General features: G+C 41.3%; 1 protein-coding gene across 7 annotated transcripts in view; it reads right to left on the minus strand.

Moving 5' to 3' along the window:
* apc (APC regulator of WNT signaling pathway) overlaps positions 1 to 17,111 on the minus strand; it is a 158,861-nt gene that overhangs the window by 99,933 nt on the left and 41,817 nt on the right. For 4 of the 7 annotated variants that reach the window (XM_055633202.1, XM_055633203.1, XM_055633201.1 and 1 more), the window contains one exon: positions 4,433 to 4,591. In XM_055633202.1, coding sequence (XP_055489177.1) covers positions 4,433 to 4,591 — 159 coding nt within the window. Of the gene's footprint in view, positions 1 to 4,432; positions 4,592 to 15,377; positions 15,442 to 17,111 lie in introns of those variants that run through there. The other 3 variants (XM_055633205.1, XM_055633206.1, XM_055633207.1) reach the window with 3 other exon arrangements.

Consider the following 17,111-nt stretch of genomic DNA (forward strand, 5'->3'; position numbering starts at 1 on the left):
CCATCACATACTTATCGGTACTAAACCATTAACCAGAATTTGGCTTGCAGTTTTCTATGCCATGGCCCTATAGTTTGCTTTCTAAATATTTCTTAAATGTTGTGAGAATACCCAGCCCCCACCTCCTTCGAGAGTGTGTTCCAGATTTCAACAACCCACTGGAAGAAAATGTTGCATTACTGATGAAGTCAATGTTCATCAGCAATGAGGGGAAGTACAAAGAGCAACACTGATTGCATGTGGTGTAAGTTTTTCTACGATGGGTGGCATTTGTTTTTGAATTTTAGAAATTATTTGCAAACAATTTAGTTAGGGCTTTCACCTGTTTTCTGGTAATGCACCACTGCCATCAAACTATTTCAGCTGCAAACCCTAACAGTCAACATAATTTATCTTTAATATTAGAATCACTCTTAATGCTTGCCACTAACAGCTGCTGGTCAATTTACATTTTTGACCCGCAAAGCCCAGATAAAAAGAGAAGGGGCAGAGAGAAAGATTGAGGGAAATCAGCGGGAAAGAATGCTTACAAGAAAAAAGGGCATTCAAGCAGCTGAAAGTTTATAAAGATTTGCAAAATTAATTAGATCCTTTCATGTAGAACATTTGAAGATGCTTTATAAAGAAAGGCAAAAGAATGAAAATATACGATAGACACATATTTCTGAGCTCCATTAAGTTCATGCCAAGCTTTTGTAAAACAGGAAATATGCAGTTCTAACTTCAAACTAATACAAGCAGAGGATACAATTACCAATTCATTGATGTTTGTATAATTAACATCATTTTTAAATATTGAATACATTCTATTATAACATTTACCACTGTTTTATTCAATACATTTTCATTTAAGATTCACATTTGCTTATCCTAGCCAAAAAGGAAATACATATTAACAATATAAATGAATAATAAAGTTACCATCAGAAAATCTTATGCACTCCATTTATTTCTGATACAACAGAAGGTGCGATGTGCAGGAATAAAAGTAATCAGCTATTTTCCTCAGAGGGCCATTTTATACTTGGGAGAGAAAATTCCATGAATCATATTCATCTCAATCAAAACCACTAACATTTCACCGACTTGCTGCCTCATCACTGATTCATACTTGTTTAAGAAAGAACTGCAGATGCTGGAAAAATTGACGGTAGACAAAAATGCTGGAGGACACAGTGGGTGAGGCAACATCTATGGAGAGAAGGAATAGGCGATGTTTCGGGTCGACGTTTCAGTCCGAGGAAGGGTCTTGACCCAAAACGTCGCCTATTCCTTCTCTCCATAGATGCTGCCACACCCGCTGAGTTCCTCCAGCATTTTTGTCCACCACTGGTTCATACTTAGTCATCAATTATTGCTCAATAATTAATTAGAATTAATGACATAATTATAATACCAAAAAGTAATTGGACAAAAATCATAAATAGATAGTCAGATAACCTTTTGGCAACTACAGGTGCACAACCGTTTATCCGAAGATCCAAATAACGAAAACCTCTGAATAGCGGACATTTTTTCAGTCCTTGAAGAAAGATCCTTGAAAACGTTCACCGAGGGCGGCCCGCAGAGGTGACAGCGGAACCTCCGGTCGGTCCTCGAAGAAAGGGGAACTAAATCCCCATTCATAAAAGAGAAGGTGAGGGTATATTGCGCGGGAGGGTTAATAATTGACAATATGCTGCTGTCTGCCCACTGAGTTAAAAAGTTCCCACGGTAGACTCACGATACACAGTCTTGCGTGGGAACTTTTTAACTCAGTGGGCAGGGAGCAGCAGATTGTCGCTCCCTTCAGTTTCACCCCACCTACACCCCTCTGCTTCCCGGCCACGTGTGTGACCCCTTCCCTCCCCTCTCCAGCTCCCCGCCCATTGCACTGGCATGGGGGCTTTGCACTGTCTTCATGTCGGCGATGCCAGCATACAGTGCCAGTCACCGGACACGTCAGGACCAACAGGACACCGACCCCCAGGCCCACTGCAAGCACGGAGATCCCAGAGACCCACAGCCAGTAGCAGCCCAGCCCCGTTCCAACTCCAGAGGAAAACTGCAAACTAGCGGGAGACATCAGGACCACCAGAAGCCGCTCCCCGATGGGCCGCTACGGCGACAAGTGGCAGTTCGCCCACAGCCCGAGCTGCGCCCCCTCATCGGGACACCGACCCCCAGGCCCACTGCAAGCACGGAGATCCCAGATCACCAACTCCAGCCCAGCGCCGCTCCAACTCCAGAGGAACACGCTCCCCGTAGGGGCAGAAGCTGATGGTGTGCAAGGTACGTCTTGTTCTTGGGGTCGCGCAGCTCGGGCTGTGGGCTAACTGCCACTTGTCGCCGTAGCGGCCCATCGGGGAGCGGATTCCTCTGGAGTTGGAGGGGGAGGGGGGTATTGTGCTGTTTGATCGCCCCCTGCTATCCCAGGGACAGGGAGACAGGACGTTCACCGATGGCGGCCCACAGAGGTGACAGCGGATCCTCGACGAAAGGGGAACTAAATCCCCATTCATAAAAGAGAAGGTGAGGGTACATTGCGCGGGAGAGTAGGAATCCCAAGACAAAGTTGAGTGAGCGTTCACCGAGGGTGGCCCGCTGAGGTGACAGCGGAACCTCCGGTCGGTCCTGGAAGAAAGGGGAACTAAATCCCCTTCATAAAAGAGAAGTGGAGGGTATATTGCCCGGGAGGGTATATCGCCTACCTGGAAGAAACCGGACATTTTTTCCAGGATGTCGTCTGCACACCAAAGCTCACGTTTGGCGCCAAACGCACGTCACCTCTGCTGCACACGGATATAAGAGTGTGAAAATGTCGCCTTAGGCCGCCTAAGGGCATGTAGCCCCGCTAGGGTGACATGAGTGCGGGAGGTGATTCAATGCTGCGGTCACATTTACAAATTCAGGAATTCATTCAACACACTGCATTTCATACAGACATTTATTCTGCAAGAAAAAACTACATTGAAGACTCAAACCCACGACTGAGAAACTGCCGGGATCAAGGCGCAAACTCGCGACCTTGCGGATATGAGCCGAGCACTCTACCACTGAGCCAGCCGTTAAAATCTACGCTAAAAAATTTCCATTCCGAAGGCAGACAAATTCCGAATTACGAAAAGTGTCTGGTCCCAAGGCTGTCTGATAAAAGGTTGTGCACCTGTACTACTAAACAAATTTCATAGTGCTCACATTTTCCAAAATGGTTTTTAAATTAATTTTAACAAAAGCAAAATCAATTTAAATGGGATGTTTTTCAATAGACAATAGAAAATAGGTGCAGTAGGTCATTCGGCTCTTCGACCCAGCATTCAATGTGATCATGGCTGATCATCCACAATCAGTATCCGCTCCTGCCTTCTCACCATATCCCCTGACTCTGCTATCTTTAAGAGCCCTATCTTACTCTCTCTTGAAAGCATCCAGAGAATTGGCATCCACTGCCTTCTGAGGCAGAGAATTCCACAGATTCACAATCCTCTGTTTGAAAATGTTTTTCCTCATATCCATTCAAAATGGCTCACCCCTTATTTTAAGTAACCTTTAAGTAACCTCGTCACTTTTAAGTAACCATTTACATAACAAAAATAAAAAGACAATGAAAGTACTTGTGCGGCACCATGATTTGTGTTCATGTTAACAAGTCCTCAAAGCGCAATTGGCCTCATTGTTTGCCACAGAAAGCATATATACATACTAACGAACAGATCATCGCATAGGAATGAATCCCAAATCGATTTACAATATGCGAGCCAACAAAATTTGGCATAAGGTTTTAAAAAAGCTAAAAAAAATGCTACTGCGGCGGCACCCGGTGGTAGGCCATGGGCAGAGCGAACCGTTGGCTCTGGAGGGGGGAGTTCGGTGTTCCGACTAATTCTTGGCTGGACTCCTGTGACCAGGAGTGTAATCCTGGAAAAATTTCCGGGAAAATGCACCGCGCCGCCTACGAGGCTGAACTCAACGCGGTCGTCCTGAAGATGCCTACCTTTTGGACCTCGCTGCCGGGGCTATGGTTCCGTTAGGACGAGTAGCAGTTCCACATCCGCGGTGTAAACGGTCGACGAGACCCGTTACCATTACGTGGAAAGTGCTCTCAACCAGGAAACTTACTAACCAATCTGCAAACTTACTAACCAATCTGTCGAAATTTAGGCCCAAGTAACTCTCACCATGTGCCTATTTTCAACCGTGGACTCATCTTGCAACATTAACCGTACCAGCATGACAATATTTTGGATACCAGGAAATAAATAAATTCTAATAGATTCATAATTGCTGCAACAAAGGTAGCTCTCAATATCTAACTACCAAATGCATATGAATCTGGTCACATTGAGCTGCATAGCTTTTGGTCAGCCAATGATAATGGCATATGCCAAATATTAAGTAAACCTCTGACCCAAGGTGTTAAGTAATATTTAGTCGTGCAAAACTTAAAATGTACCTTCATGCTGGATGCCTCTGTCTCTAGTTGTGTCAAATGGTTTGAGTTGTCTTCTAATTCTTGTCGCAGATTTGAATTCTCCATTTTAAGTGCTTCAACTTGCTTCAAGAGCTGATCATATGAAGCTGATGATGCAGCCATCCTGAATGAGATGGTGACCTGTTTAAAAAATATATCAAATTCCAGCATTAGAACATCGCATTTAAAAAAATTCAATTGAATTGGTGTGTGCCTCTTAAAAAACTACTAATTTCAATGTTTATAATTGTAATCCATTCAGAGTACTTGCCATATATCGATTATGGAGCACTGTTGTATAATTTATTTTCAAGCGTTAAACTGCAGCTTGGTGTTTTAAACGGACACAATAAAACCCATACCAAATCAAGTTTAACTTGAAAAATCATCCTTACAAACATTTAGGTATTCTTCAACCAAATATCACACCCAATATAATGGCATGTACACAAAATTAGAATACAGGTTTATTTACTATAATACCACTACTTTTAGAATTTAATTAAATCTCTGTATGTGTAACCTAAGGGAATAAAATTCCAAAGCCAAGAATATAAAAAGCAGAACATCAAGGATAGAAATATCTGAAGCACTTTCTGTACAATGGATGAATGAGTACAAGAAGCTGGTTAACACAAGACGCGTGAAATGCTATTGGAGAGTGTACTTCAAATCACGGGGGATTTGATGTCCTCTTGCACCAGAGCGGCCTTTACAAGATGAATGGGCTGCAGCTCAACAGAACTGGGCCCCAATGTCCTCAAGAGTAAACTAGTATCCTGGGTCATTTTTAAGTAATTTAGCAAGAGCGTAGGTACGATGAAATATTTTTCCACAAAAAAAAACAACCAAGAACAGACAGAAAGCTTAGAGCATCACTGTTGAAAAAAAAAGAAATATCCTAAAGAGAACAAATATAAGGTATTTCAAACTGAGTTACAGTGTATATTGTGATAAATAGGTGCCACAGGGATAGGTCCCCCTTCAGGACTTTCATATTATGACAAGAAGAGAAACTTACGGTAGTTCAAAGGAACTAAGTATTGGAAAAAACAGTGGGCAACGGTGTAGAAACATAGAAAATAGGTGCAGGAGGAGGCCATTCGGCCCTTCGAGCCAGCACCGCCATTCATTGTGATCATGGCTGGTTATCCACCATCAGTAACCCGTGCCTGCCTTCTCCCTAAACCCCTTGATTTCGCTAGCCCCATGAGCTCTATCTAATTCTCTTTTAAATTCATTCAGTGAATTGGCCTCCACTGCCTTCTGTGGCAGAGAATTCCACAAATTCACAACTCTCTGGGTTGTGGCTCTGGTTGGAGAACAGTAATGAAGATTAAGTATAAAATATTGTGGACTGCAGGACAATCGGACAGGCCAAGCAGATCAGTAAAGAAAGTCAAAGTGTTGGAGTAATTCAGCGGGTCAGGCAGTACCTCCAGAGAGCATGGATAGGTGACATTTCAGGTCAGAACCCTTCAGTCATTCAATTGGAAATAGGCCCTCCAGCCCAATATTCCCATCTGCACTAGTCCCTGCGTTTGGCCAATTTCGTTCTAAACATATAAAAACATGGAAAATAGGTGCAGGAGAAGGCCATTTGGCCCCTCGAGCCAGCATCGCCATTCATTGTGATCATGGCTGATCATCCACAATCAGCAACCTGTGCCTGCCTTCTCCCCATAATCCCTTGATTCCTATATATGTACCTTTCAAAATGTCTTTTAAACGTTACGATAGTACCTGCCTCAATTACCTTTTCTGGCAGCTCGTTCCATATACCCACCACTCTTTATGAAAAAAGGTTGCCCTCAGGTTCCTATTAATTCTTACCCTAAATCTATATCCTCTGGATCCCCCTACCCTGGTAAAAGACCATTTATATTTACCCTATCTATTCCTCTCATGATCGTATGCGCATCTATATGATCACCCTCATGCTCCTTAGATTAGATTAGATAGATAGAATGTATTTGCCACACAACCAGGGTTGGTGGAATTTGGGTTGTCAGCAGCGGTACAATAATAAAGAACCCATAACCACAATAAAAATGTAACACAAACATCCACCACAGCATTCATCACTGTGGTGGAAGGCACAGAACTTGGCCAGTCCTCCTGTGCTCCAAGGAATAAAGTCGTAGCCTACTCAACTTCTCCCTAGCTCAGGCCCTTGAGTCCTAGCAGCATCTTCTCTGCATCCTTTCCAGCTTACAATACAATACACTTTATTTGTTATCATTTGAACCTCTTGAGATTCAAACAAAATTTGGTTTCTGCAGTCATACACACAAGAAAAAGAACCAGGACACAACACAATTTACACAAACATCCATCACAGTGAATCTCCTCCTCAATGTGATGGAAGGCAAAGTCTTATCTCTCCCCTGCACTCCTTCCGATGTCAGAGTCAAAGTCCCCGGCGGGCGATGGTAAGTGTCCCGCGGCCATTAGAGCCGCGCCGGGCGATGCAAGGCCGCGCTCCGGGTCTGGGTGTTGGAACCCCCGGCGGGCGCTAGCAAGTCCCACGGCCGTTAAAGCCGCGCCGGGCGATGTAAGGCCCTGCTCCAAGTACTTTTCAACCCCACAACTCGGGCGTGAAAAGTCGCCGTTGCGGAAGCTCCAAAAAGCGGTCTCCCACCAGGGACCCGCGGGCTACTGGTGTTACTGTCCACCAGACCTGCGGTTGGAGCCTCCGAACCTCCTGGGTCGGGCCGCAGCAGCTTGCCACCACGGCTCCTCAGATTTTTTAACCTCCTTCGTCTCACCTTAAACTACACACCATAGTTTGAGACCATGGGGAGACATAGAAAATTACTATCTACTTTATTTATGCCATCTCTAATTTAATATGCCTCTATCCTGTCACCTCTCAGCTGCTCTTGCAGGAAACAACTGATCCAATCTCTCCTGATAAATCAAAACATCCAATCCAAGCAACATTCTCGTGCACCTTCTCCAGCTTAATCTCGTCCTTCCTAAAGTGTGAATTGCACACCATGCGTCAAAAACAGCCTAACCAATGTTTTGTATAATTGCAACATGATGTCCCAACTCCTGTACTCATTGCTTTGTTGGACAAAGACAAGTTTACCATATGCCTTCCTTACTACCCCGTCTACCTGTTCTCATATTTTCAACAAACTGTGTACTTGAACCCAAAGGCTCCTCAGTTCAACAACTTTCCACACGACTTTACCATTACTGAGCACACCCGGCTCTGGTTTAACTTCCATAATGCATCAATGTACTTGTCCACGATCTGTCATTCCCTTGTAACCTTAGACAACCACCTTCAATGCCCACTACACCACCAATTTTGATGCCATCTTAAATTAGTGAGCTTCAAATTGTTGTCTCTGAATAGACTTTACTTGTTCCTATTTTCCCCTGCACATGTATTTTCTCCATAACCCATGCCTACATTCAGCAAGAACTGGATAAGATTCAATTTGGGCAGATTTCCCACCAAAGTGCTAAGCAATGACCATCTCCAAGAGGAGAAAATCTTACCACTTACTTTGGACATTCAACATCAACAGCTAAAGGGTTCACCAACAGCCAGAGCCACAAGAATCCCGTGACTGCAAGAACAAGTGACCGAATATTCTGCGGTGATGGAATCACCTCATGATACCCCAAAGCCTTTCTACCATTTATACGACATAAACCAGGAGCGTGGAGTGCTCTGCACTTACCTGGATGAGGACAGCACCAAAAACTCTCAAGTAGCTAAGCCATTATTGCTATTGGGGAAAATGCAGCGTAGGTTCACCAGGTTAATTCCCGGGACGGCGGGACTGACATATGATGAAAGAATGGGTCGACCGGGCTTGTATTCACTGGAATTTAGAAGGATAAGAGGGGATTTTATAGAAACATATAATATTCTTAAAGAATTGGATAGGCTAGATGCAGGAAAGATGTTTCCGATGTTGGGGGAGTCCAGAACCAGGGGTCACAGTTTAAGAATAAGGGGTTGGCCATTTGGGATTGAGATGAGGAAAAACATTTTCACCCATAGAGTTGTGAATCTGTGGAAATCTCTGCCACAGAAGGCAGTGGAGACCAATTTACTGGATGTTTTCAAGAGAGAGTTAGATTTTGCTCTTAGGGCTAAAGGAATCAATTGATATGGGGAAAAAGCAGGAACAGGGTACTGATTTTGGATGATCCGCCAGGATCATATTGAATGGTGGTGCTGGCTAGAAGGGCCAAATGGCCTACCTCTGCACCTATTTTCTATGTTTCTATGTTAAAGCGACACATTTGGAAGGCAATACTAGAACTACATAAAGGTCACCACACAACAGGTATAGGTGTGATTTCTTAATGTGTTAAGACTTTAATTTGCAGCCTAGGTTACAAAATTATTTCAAGGAGCGATTGGCAAAGCTATTGTCCTAGCAAAAGAGATGTCTGAAGGGAAGTTAAATGGGGTTTACACTATTTTAAGAGGCCACTATCAGATGAACATGACATACTTACTTCCTTCAACACCAAATTCAATGCCTAAAGAACAGGGGCCCAGGTGGGTTAAAGGGGAATGTGGGAACTATACAATAAAACTATCCAATAAAAATGCTATTTCCGTTATTAGGAGGTAAGAGAGATCTATTATATGAAAGAATTGGAAACAGTGGCATTGTGCTCGACCCCATTTCTTTTCCAATCACACAATAATAAATTTATCAAATTTGTCTGAGGGGTAATGTATTGTCTGAAGAAGGGTCTCGACCCGAAACGTCACCCATTCCTTCTCTCCAGAGATGCTGCCTGTCCCGCTGAGTTAATCCAGTTTTTTGTTTCTATCTACAGTTTAAACCAGCATCTGCAGCTCCTTCTTACACGTAATGTATTGTAAAGTTGGTTCTATTAAGCAATGATAGCTGTATTGTGCCGTATCATTTATGATGATCTCTCCAAAAGATTGATGCTGCCAGTTGTGAAAATTTGCCTTCAACGTTTTCCAGTAGTATACAGAACACATAGCAGAATATAAAGTTTACAGATGCATACAACAGATTTGTGACACTGCATATGAGAGAGAAACATGCACAAACTAAAATTGGGGTGAATCTTTCCGACTGTGGAGAGTAGTGCCAAAGGGACCCACCAGGAGCATTTGTTAGGCAGCATGCCACCTGATCACAGTCTGGACTTTAGTACGTAATACCAAATGGCTGTTGTACAGCAAGATTAGCCCCCTAGATTTAGACTATACAGCAGTTTCTTTCTCTCTCGTACAAGCAGCTGGAGTGAAGGAAGGGGGGCATCCATGACAGTCTGGGGGGAAAGCGTGTAGTGGAATTGGTTTGTGTGGACCCAGATCAGGGCTCAAAGCCAAAGCAGGAAAAATGGTGGCTTCAATGACTCAATTGGTTTGAATGGCATGGGGCAGTTACTGGCCCAGCAGTTCCTGAACCTGAATCAAACCAAGTGTTGGGGCAATAGCATAAGAAGCCTTTGTTTAGAATATTAAATACATTCATATAGATCAATTATTTCTCTGGCACTCCATCCCCCAACATGGAAGAATAAGCAAACATGCCTACTGACCTTTACAAATTACTACTCTTAATAAATAGTTATAGTTTTATGTGCTGGAGGATCTCAGTGGGTCAGACAACATCTGAGGAAGGAAATGGGCAAGCAGTGTTTCGGGTTAGGACCCTTCTTCGGGCGGATTGGAGTGGGGGGGGGGGGGGGGGGAATGTTGGAAAATTGAGATGGGGCGGGGGCAAGGCCTGCAAGTGATAGCTAGATACAGCTGAGGGAATATGAAAGAGGTGATTGGCAAATGGGTGGAATAAGTGACTACAGATGGAGGTAAAAAGGGGACAAAGGGGTGTCAGAAAAGGAAAGAGGAATGAAATGGGTGAAAAGAGATGGGGAGGGGAAAGGGGGGGGTTAAAAGGGAAATGTGGGTCTTGGAGGTTTGAAATAAGCATACGAAGGGGGGGAAACGAGCAGGATGACTGGGTAGATGGAAGTAAAGTGTGCATCACATTACTTAAAATTTGGAGAATTCAATGCACAATGCTTCAATGCACGGATTGTAAGCTACCTAAATGGAATATGAGATGCTGAGGGAGAGGAAAGCAGAAATATAAACAGAGAGAAGACACTGGTCAGGGCTCCATCCAAAATAGAAAGGGGGAAAAAGCCAGTTTACTGAAGGTGATGTCCTAGAGTGGAAAGCCTTACCTTGGGAGCAGATGCGACAGGGAGAGTGAAATTGAAAGGAAGGGTTGGCACCCTGCAAGATGGAGATGGAAGGAGGTGTAGTCAAGGTAACTGTCATTGGCTTTGTAGTAGACGTCAGTACATATCAGTGTCATGTGATGGAACAATGGGGAGAGAGGTGCCAGAGATAGTTGCGATAAACGTGAGGATATGTTGGAAATTGGTAAAGTTATGAAATCAATGTTCTGCACGAGTGCAGGAGACAGCCCCAATGTATTTATCAAAGTAGCGGAGAGTTGGAAAATGGTGCCGGGGTACATTTGACACAAGGAATGTTTAACGTAACCAACAAAACGACACGCATAGCTGGGGTTCATTTAGGTGCCCATGGCTACACCTCTGACGTGAAGAAAGTAAGACAAGACAAAAGAGAAGTTGTTACGGGCGAGGAGACATGCTAACAAGTGGAGGTGGTGTCTTAGATGTTGGTAGGAAGAGACTGGACAAGGAAGGATAAGATAGAATCAAGGTATTTGGAGATTTAGTTTAGTTTAATTTAAAGATACAGGGTGGAAACAGGCCCTTCGGCCCATTCCGATCAGCGATCCTCGCACGCTAACACTATCCTACACACATTAGAGACAATTTATATTCATACCAAGCCAATTAACCTACAAACCTGTATGTCTTTAGTGTGGGAGGAAACCTAAGATATTGGAGAAAACCCATGCAGGTTACGGGGTGAATATACAAACTCCGAACATACAAGCACCCGCAGTCAGGATTGAACCCGGGTCTCTGGCGCTGTAAGCTCTACCACTATGCCACCGTGCCGAGATGAGTTTGATCACTGTGTATATTTTGCCTGTGACAAAGGCTAATTTTTGGAGGTCAATCTGTGAAGGCTGTATAAAATTTGCAAGTTGTCAGGATTTTATGCAAGTATACAAATGTTGCTTATAACTTGCTGCAATCCACCTCATAACTAAATATCTCCAAACCATACATCCAGGAAAAATGGGGTGCAATTTACAAATTTACAATTTTAAATATAGTTCTTCTGCTGGTTCATTTGCAATATTTCAAATTTGTCTTAAATAATCCCTCAAAATTAAGAAAAAATATTTCTAACATATACTGACAATCAAGCAATTATATTGCCAAAAATAGAAACACATGATCACTAAAATTGTGACCCGATTACTGTCATTTCAATAAAAGGTCATGAAAGATCAATACCACATTCATTAGTTACAGACATTTTAGATTGCTACTGGAATTCTTAAATGAAGCCTCCTTTGTACAGTTTATCACTCAAAAAAGGCTCCTGTGTTTTCGTCAATGATTGCAACATGAATCATGAACATGACAAGAGCCCTCAAAATGAATCACTCAAACCACTGAATGTATTGCAAACTAAATAAAAATAAGAGCTATCATGCTTGTAATCAACCCAAAATCCGTAAAGTTATTTCCGAGGTGCTAAGTTGCAGTATTCACATAATATTAGAGACTATAATTACTTGTGTGGCAAACATTCTTATGCACCAAATGAGCCCAAAGATATCTAGAGCAGATGAGTATCAGTAAGAGATTCAATAATATGATCTATCATGTTAAGTTGACAATAACATACTGAGGTAATCAAAAAGTAATGGGCTATTATTCATTGTCTTTCACAATATCCCTTTAAGAAATGCATTCAATACAATTTTCTACTGTCAATATATGTTGCGCATAAAATTTCAATTATCTTTATCAGTAAGATCAAAATGATTCTGATGAGATTCAAAAGGAAACACCTAAAAACAATCTTCTATTCGTGCTATCTAATATCTTTTTAGACTTTGATATCTGATAGATGTTTTCTGTGGAGAATTACTTGTAATTGATAATAACAAATGAAAGATGAGCTACTGCAAAATGATCGGATGATTTGGCTCGGTCTAAATAGACACCAAAAAGAAAATCTGCAAATGCTAAAAAGTTGAAATAAAGCTGAAAAAAGTGAAAACGGAGCAAGAATTTAATCAGCTGTCCGAGTTCAGATTATCAGATTATTATTAATTTAGTTTAATTTATTATTGTCACATGTACCAAGGCACAGTGAAATCCTTTTTGTTGCGTGCTTTCCAGACAAAGCAAAGACTATACATGATTATAATCAAGCCGTCCACAGCACACAGATAAATAATAAAGGGTACTACATTGAATACAAGATAAAATTTGAATAAAAATAATTCAAAAGACACCAATGAAGTAGTTGGGAGGTCAAGACCACACTCTAGCTGGTGAGAGGACAGTTCAGTTGCCTGACAACAGCTGGGAAGAAACTGTCCCAGAAGTGTCCCTGAGGTGTGTGTTTTCAAACTTCTGTACCTCTTGCCCATTGGGAGAAGGGAGAAGAGGGAGTGACCGAGCTGAGTGTTGCTTGATTATGCTGGTGGCCTTGCCAAAGCAGCATGAAGTGTAGATGGAGTCAATGGAAGGGAGGGAGGTTTGTTTGTGTGATAGTCTGGACTATGTCCACAACTCTCTGCAATTTCTTGCGCTCATAAATCGAGCTGTTCTGAAACCATGCTGTGATGTACCTTGATAAAATGCTATCTACGCTGCATGCATCGACAGAAGTTGGTGAAGGTTGTTGGGGACATACTGAACTTCTTAAGCCTCTTAAGGAAGTTGAGATGTTGGTGTACTTTCATGGCCATAACTTCGATGTGGCTGGTCCAGGACAAATTGCTGGTGATATTTATTCCTAAGACCTTGAAGTTTTTGACCTTCTCTACTTCTGCACCATTAATGTTTGAATAGCATATCAAAATGTTATTTTCTCTCTATAAAAATGATGAGCAATCTACATCAACATACCATCATCCTTAAAAGCCTTTTCCACCTTCTTTGTATATAATTTAATTTATACAAAGGTCGCAATATTAGTACAACTGATATAAAATAGCACTGAAATTATACTGAAGATTGAAAGTGAATAATTTTAATTGTAGAACTAGCATGCGATTCACAAGTAGTCAAGGAATGTACATTCTGAAGCATAATTCTAAATCAAAAATCTAATGCAATTCTTCCTCTTCGACAACATGAAGTAACAAAGGCCCAGTTCCATTATGTGGAAAAACAGGATTGAAGTTCAACTCCAGTGAATGCCCTATCTTTCAGGTGACACCTTAAACTAAGGCCACATCTGCTCCTTCAGGTGGGAGTTTGTGAAGAAGCTAAGGAGTTCTCCATGGTACCCTGGCCAATATTTGTCTCTCCTTCAAAAACATATACTTGAAGAATATCTAGTAATTCTTCTTTTATTTACAGTACCTTGCTGTGGGGCATGTCCCACAAAATAATATTCTTTAAGCATGTCCTTTGGGAGCATGGCAAATATTAGTGCAATATTATGAACGAGACAATCCCCAATTAACTCAGGGCCGTAGACCATCTTTGACAGAACAAATTAATATAATCTGGAGTGCTTTAATGCCTTCTGCGGACTATTTTATTTAAAAAAATGCAAATAACCTTTTTTTTCAGTATTTCCAAATCACAAATCCAACCAAAATAAACGGGGATTCTCATGAATAACTAACAAATCACAGCGGATACATTTTGGCTGATCTCTTAAACAAAAATTGAATGAAATTATATAATATGAAATAGGTTAGAAATACAAAATTTAACCTCGTATGGCTTCAGCAAACAAAATGTTATAATTATTTTCTGTAGTCAACCCATACAATATCTTTACATTCCTTTGTAGGTGCACATAAACATTCTCCATCTTAAAATATAATTGCAATCCTAAAATGTCTGGGAGGAAAGGTTTATGGCACTCATGCATGGGTGCACACGGCAACCAGATTATAGTGTTCTGTGTGTTGTTGCTGACGTGCAGTGAGGAAAATCCTATTTGCTTTAAATGACAGTTCATAAATAATTTAACAAGATTTCTTTGAGCATGCAATTGAAATTGCAGATTTCAGCTGAGCTATTGTGCTTCTGGTACAAAAGAAATTACAACATTCGTTTTTCTCATCCTTAAAATAAACTTCATGATACAATTTACTTTGACGAGCAAAGCCTCATTTCATTTCAAATAACATGGGACGAAAGACTTTCCATTATACCACAATGAACCAAAGATTCCCAAATATTTTTAAGTCAGCAATGCAGCAATTTAGCTCTTACGCAGTGTTCAAGAGTAAGGATGCAGTAAATAAAAAAAAACACCACCCAGCAGCCATGCAGACATTTAAAGCACGATAAAATATACAAAATATAAAACATTCAATCATAAATTGAAATACCAAACATGAAGGAAGCATTTGCAATTTAAACAAACTCAGCATAAAGACCTAAGGTGAAAATCTGCATCAAACTTGCATAAGCTTATACTAAAATTAAACAATCTGTTTGTCGCTTTGTTCTCCCCCCAAAAAAATAAGGATATCATTTATTATCGGTCTTTATAATTTTTGGATTCCATTCTAGTTTCCTCTCCCTGTCTTCTGCTCAAGCACCAACATCAATCCTGTTAGACTACAATGCCTCCTTCATTCCCAACCCTCCCTTTCAAAGCAGGAAAAGCTGATGCCCACAAAATAAAGCTTTTGCTGACCTAGTGCCATAATAAACCCAGTCAACAGTAAACACCAATATACAATACAACCATATAACCGACTGACAATAGGACACAATAATTGTATTTTATTTTAAAATGATTTTTACCTACCCCATTTCTGAAGCAGCATATACCTCCATTTTTTTCCACCCTTCCCGTGTTAAATCACAATACAGCCATTCCAGTCACATGTTCACTTTATCAACCAATCATTTTGCAGACAACCTCCCTTAATTCTGGAGGATATTTGGTGGCCTTCATCCAGAAGATTACACAGCTGCTTCCCGTAGTCAATTAAATTCCTGTCTGTGTGAGTGCTAGAGGTTTCATGCTGTAGCAGATGACTGGCACAAGGCCAAGAGGTCCAGTCAGCTAGAAGGTCACACCAGCTGTCACCAAGGCTCGGAAATGGCAGCAATTTACAAAACGAAAATCACAGTGAGCATACTTTAAATCAGCTATAAACAGCCTCCTCCCACCATGCCTGAAAACATAAAGTCAGACTGCTAAAATAGTATTCCATGCTCAATATCTAATATAGCAAAATAAAAACTTGCTCTGACAGTGAGGTTGAAGCAGTATATTAGCAAAAAAAGCAACTGTCTCCTAATTTCCAGAAATTTGCAGCAAGGAAGCAGATTAGAAACAATCTGAACAGTTCTGGTAGGTCAAGAGAAATCAGAACCTTTTACAAGAGAAAAGCATGAGGGCAGAATGAGAAAACCCTTAATGCATTGAAATGCGTAACAGCTAAATATTCCGATGGAGAATTCTCCACATGTGCACAAGTGTAACACTGGATACGTGTAATCTCTTGAATAACACAGCACAAAGAAAGAAGAAACAAGTTATGCATCTTCAAACTATCAAATATTTTCAGAAATCATAAGATTATAAAATTACTAATTTTATTCTTCAATTGCCATAAGCAATAAGCTATCCAAGACTATATATCTAATTTATTGTCGCTTTTGGTGCATTGACCTTCATTAATCAGGGAATTGAATATAGAAATAGACACGTTATGTTACACTTGTTAACGACGATGTTGAGGCCGCACTTTGAAGTATTGTGTCCCATTTTCTGTAACCCTGCTAGAGGAAGGATGGCATTAAGCTGGAGAGAATGCAGAGAAGATTTACAAGGATGCTGTCAGGACCCGAGAGCCCAAGCTATAAGGAGATCAGGCAGACTAGGACTTTATTCCTTTGAGTGCAAGAGGTAGAGGGATCGTATAAAATCATGAGGGGAATTGAAAGGGTGAATTCACAGAATCTTTTACCTAGGGTAGGGGAATCAAAAACCAGATGGCATACGTTTAAGACAAGAGGGGAAAGATTTAATAGGAACCTGAGGGGCAGCTTTTTCCACACAGTACGATATGGGGCGAGACACCAGAAGAAGTAGGAGTACTGAAGAAGGGTTTCGGCCCGAAACATTGCCTATGTCCTTTGCTCCATAGATGCTGCTGCACCTGCTGAGTTTCTCTAGCATTTTTGTGTACCTACCAGAAGAAGTAGTTGAGGCAGGTACAATAACAACATTTAAAAGCCACCTAGATATGTACATAGATAGGATGGGTTTAGAGGGATATGGGGAAAATGTAGGTAAAAGGGACTGGCTTAGATGGTACATCTTGGGCAGAATGGATAAGATAGATGTTTCTGTGCTGCATGACTGTCTATTTTATGGCCCGTCTCTCAAGTAGCTTCCACCATTATAAAATGCTGTGTAATACATACTGGCAAAACTTTGGGTCACTCATCTCCCACCTGCTTATATGGTTTAGTGTCAATTTAGTGTCCTATTAAATGCCTTGGGATTTTTTAATTATCTTTGAATACT

This window comes from Leucoraja erinacea, chromosome 3, assembly GCF_028641065.1.
Source record: "Leucoraja erinacea ecotype New England chromosome 3, Leri_hhj_1, whole genome shotgun sequence".
NCBI classification, from domain to species: Eukaryota; Metazoa; Chordata; class Chondrichthyes; order Rajiformes; family Rajidae; genus Leucoraja; species Leucoraja erinaceus.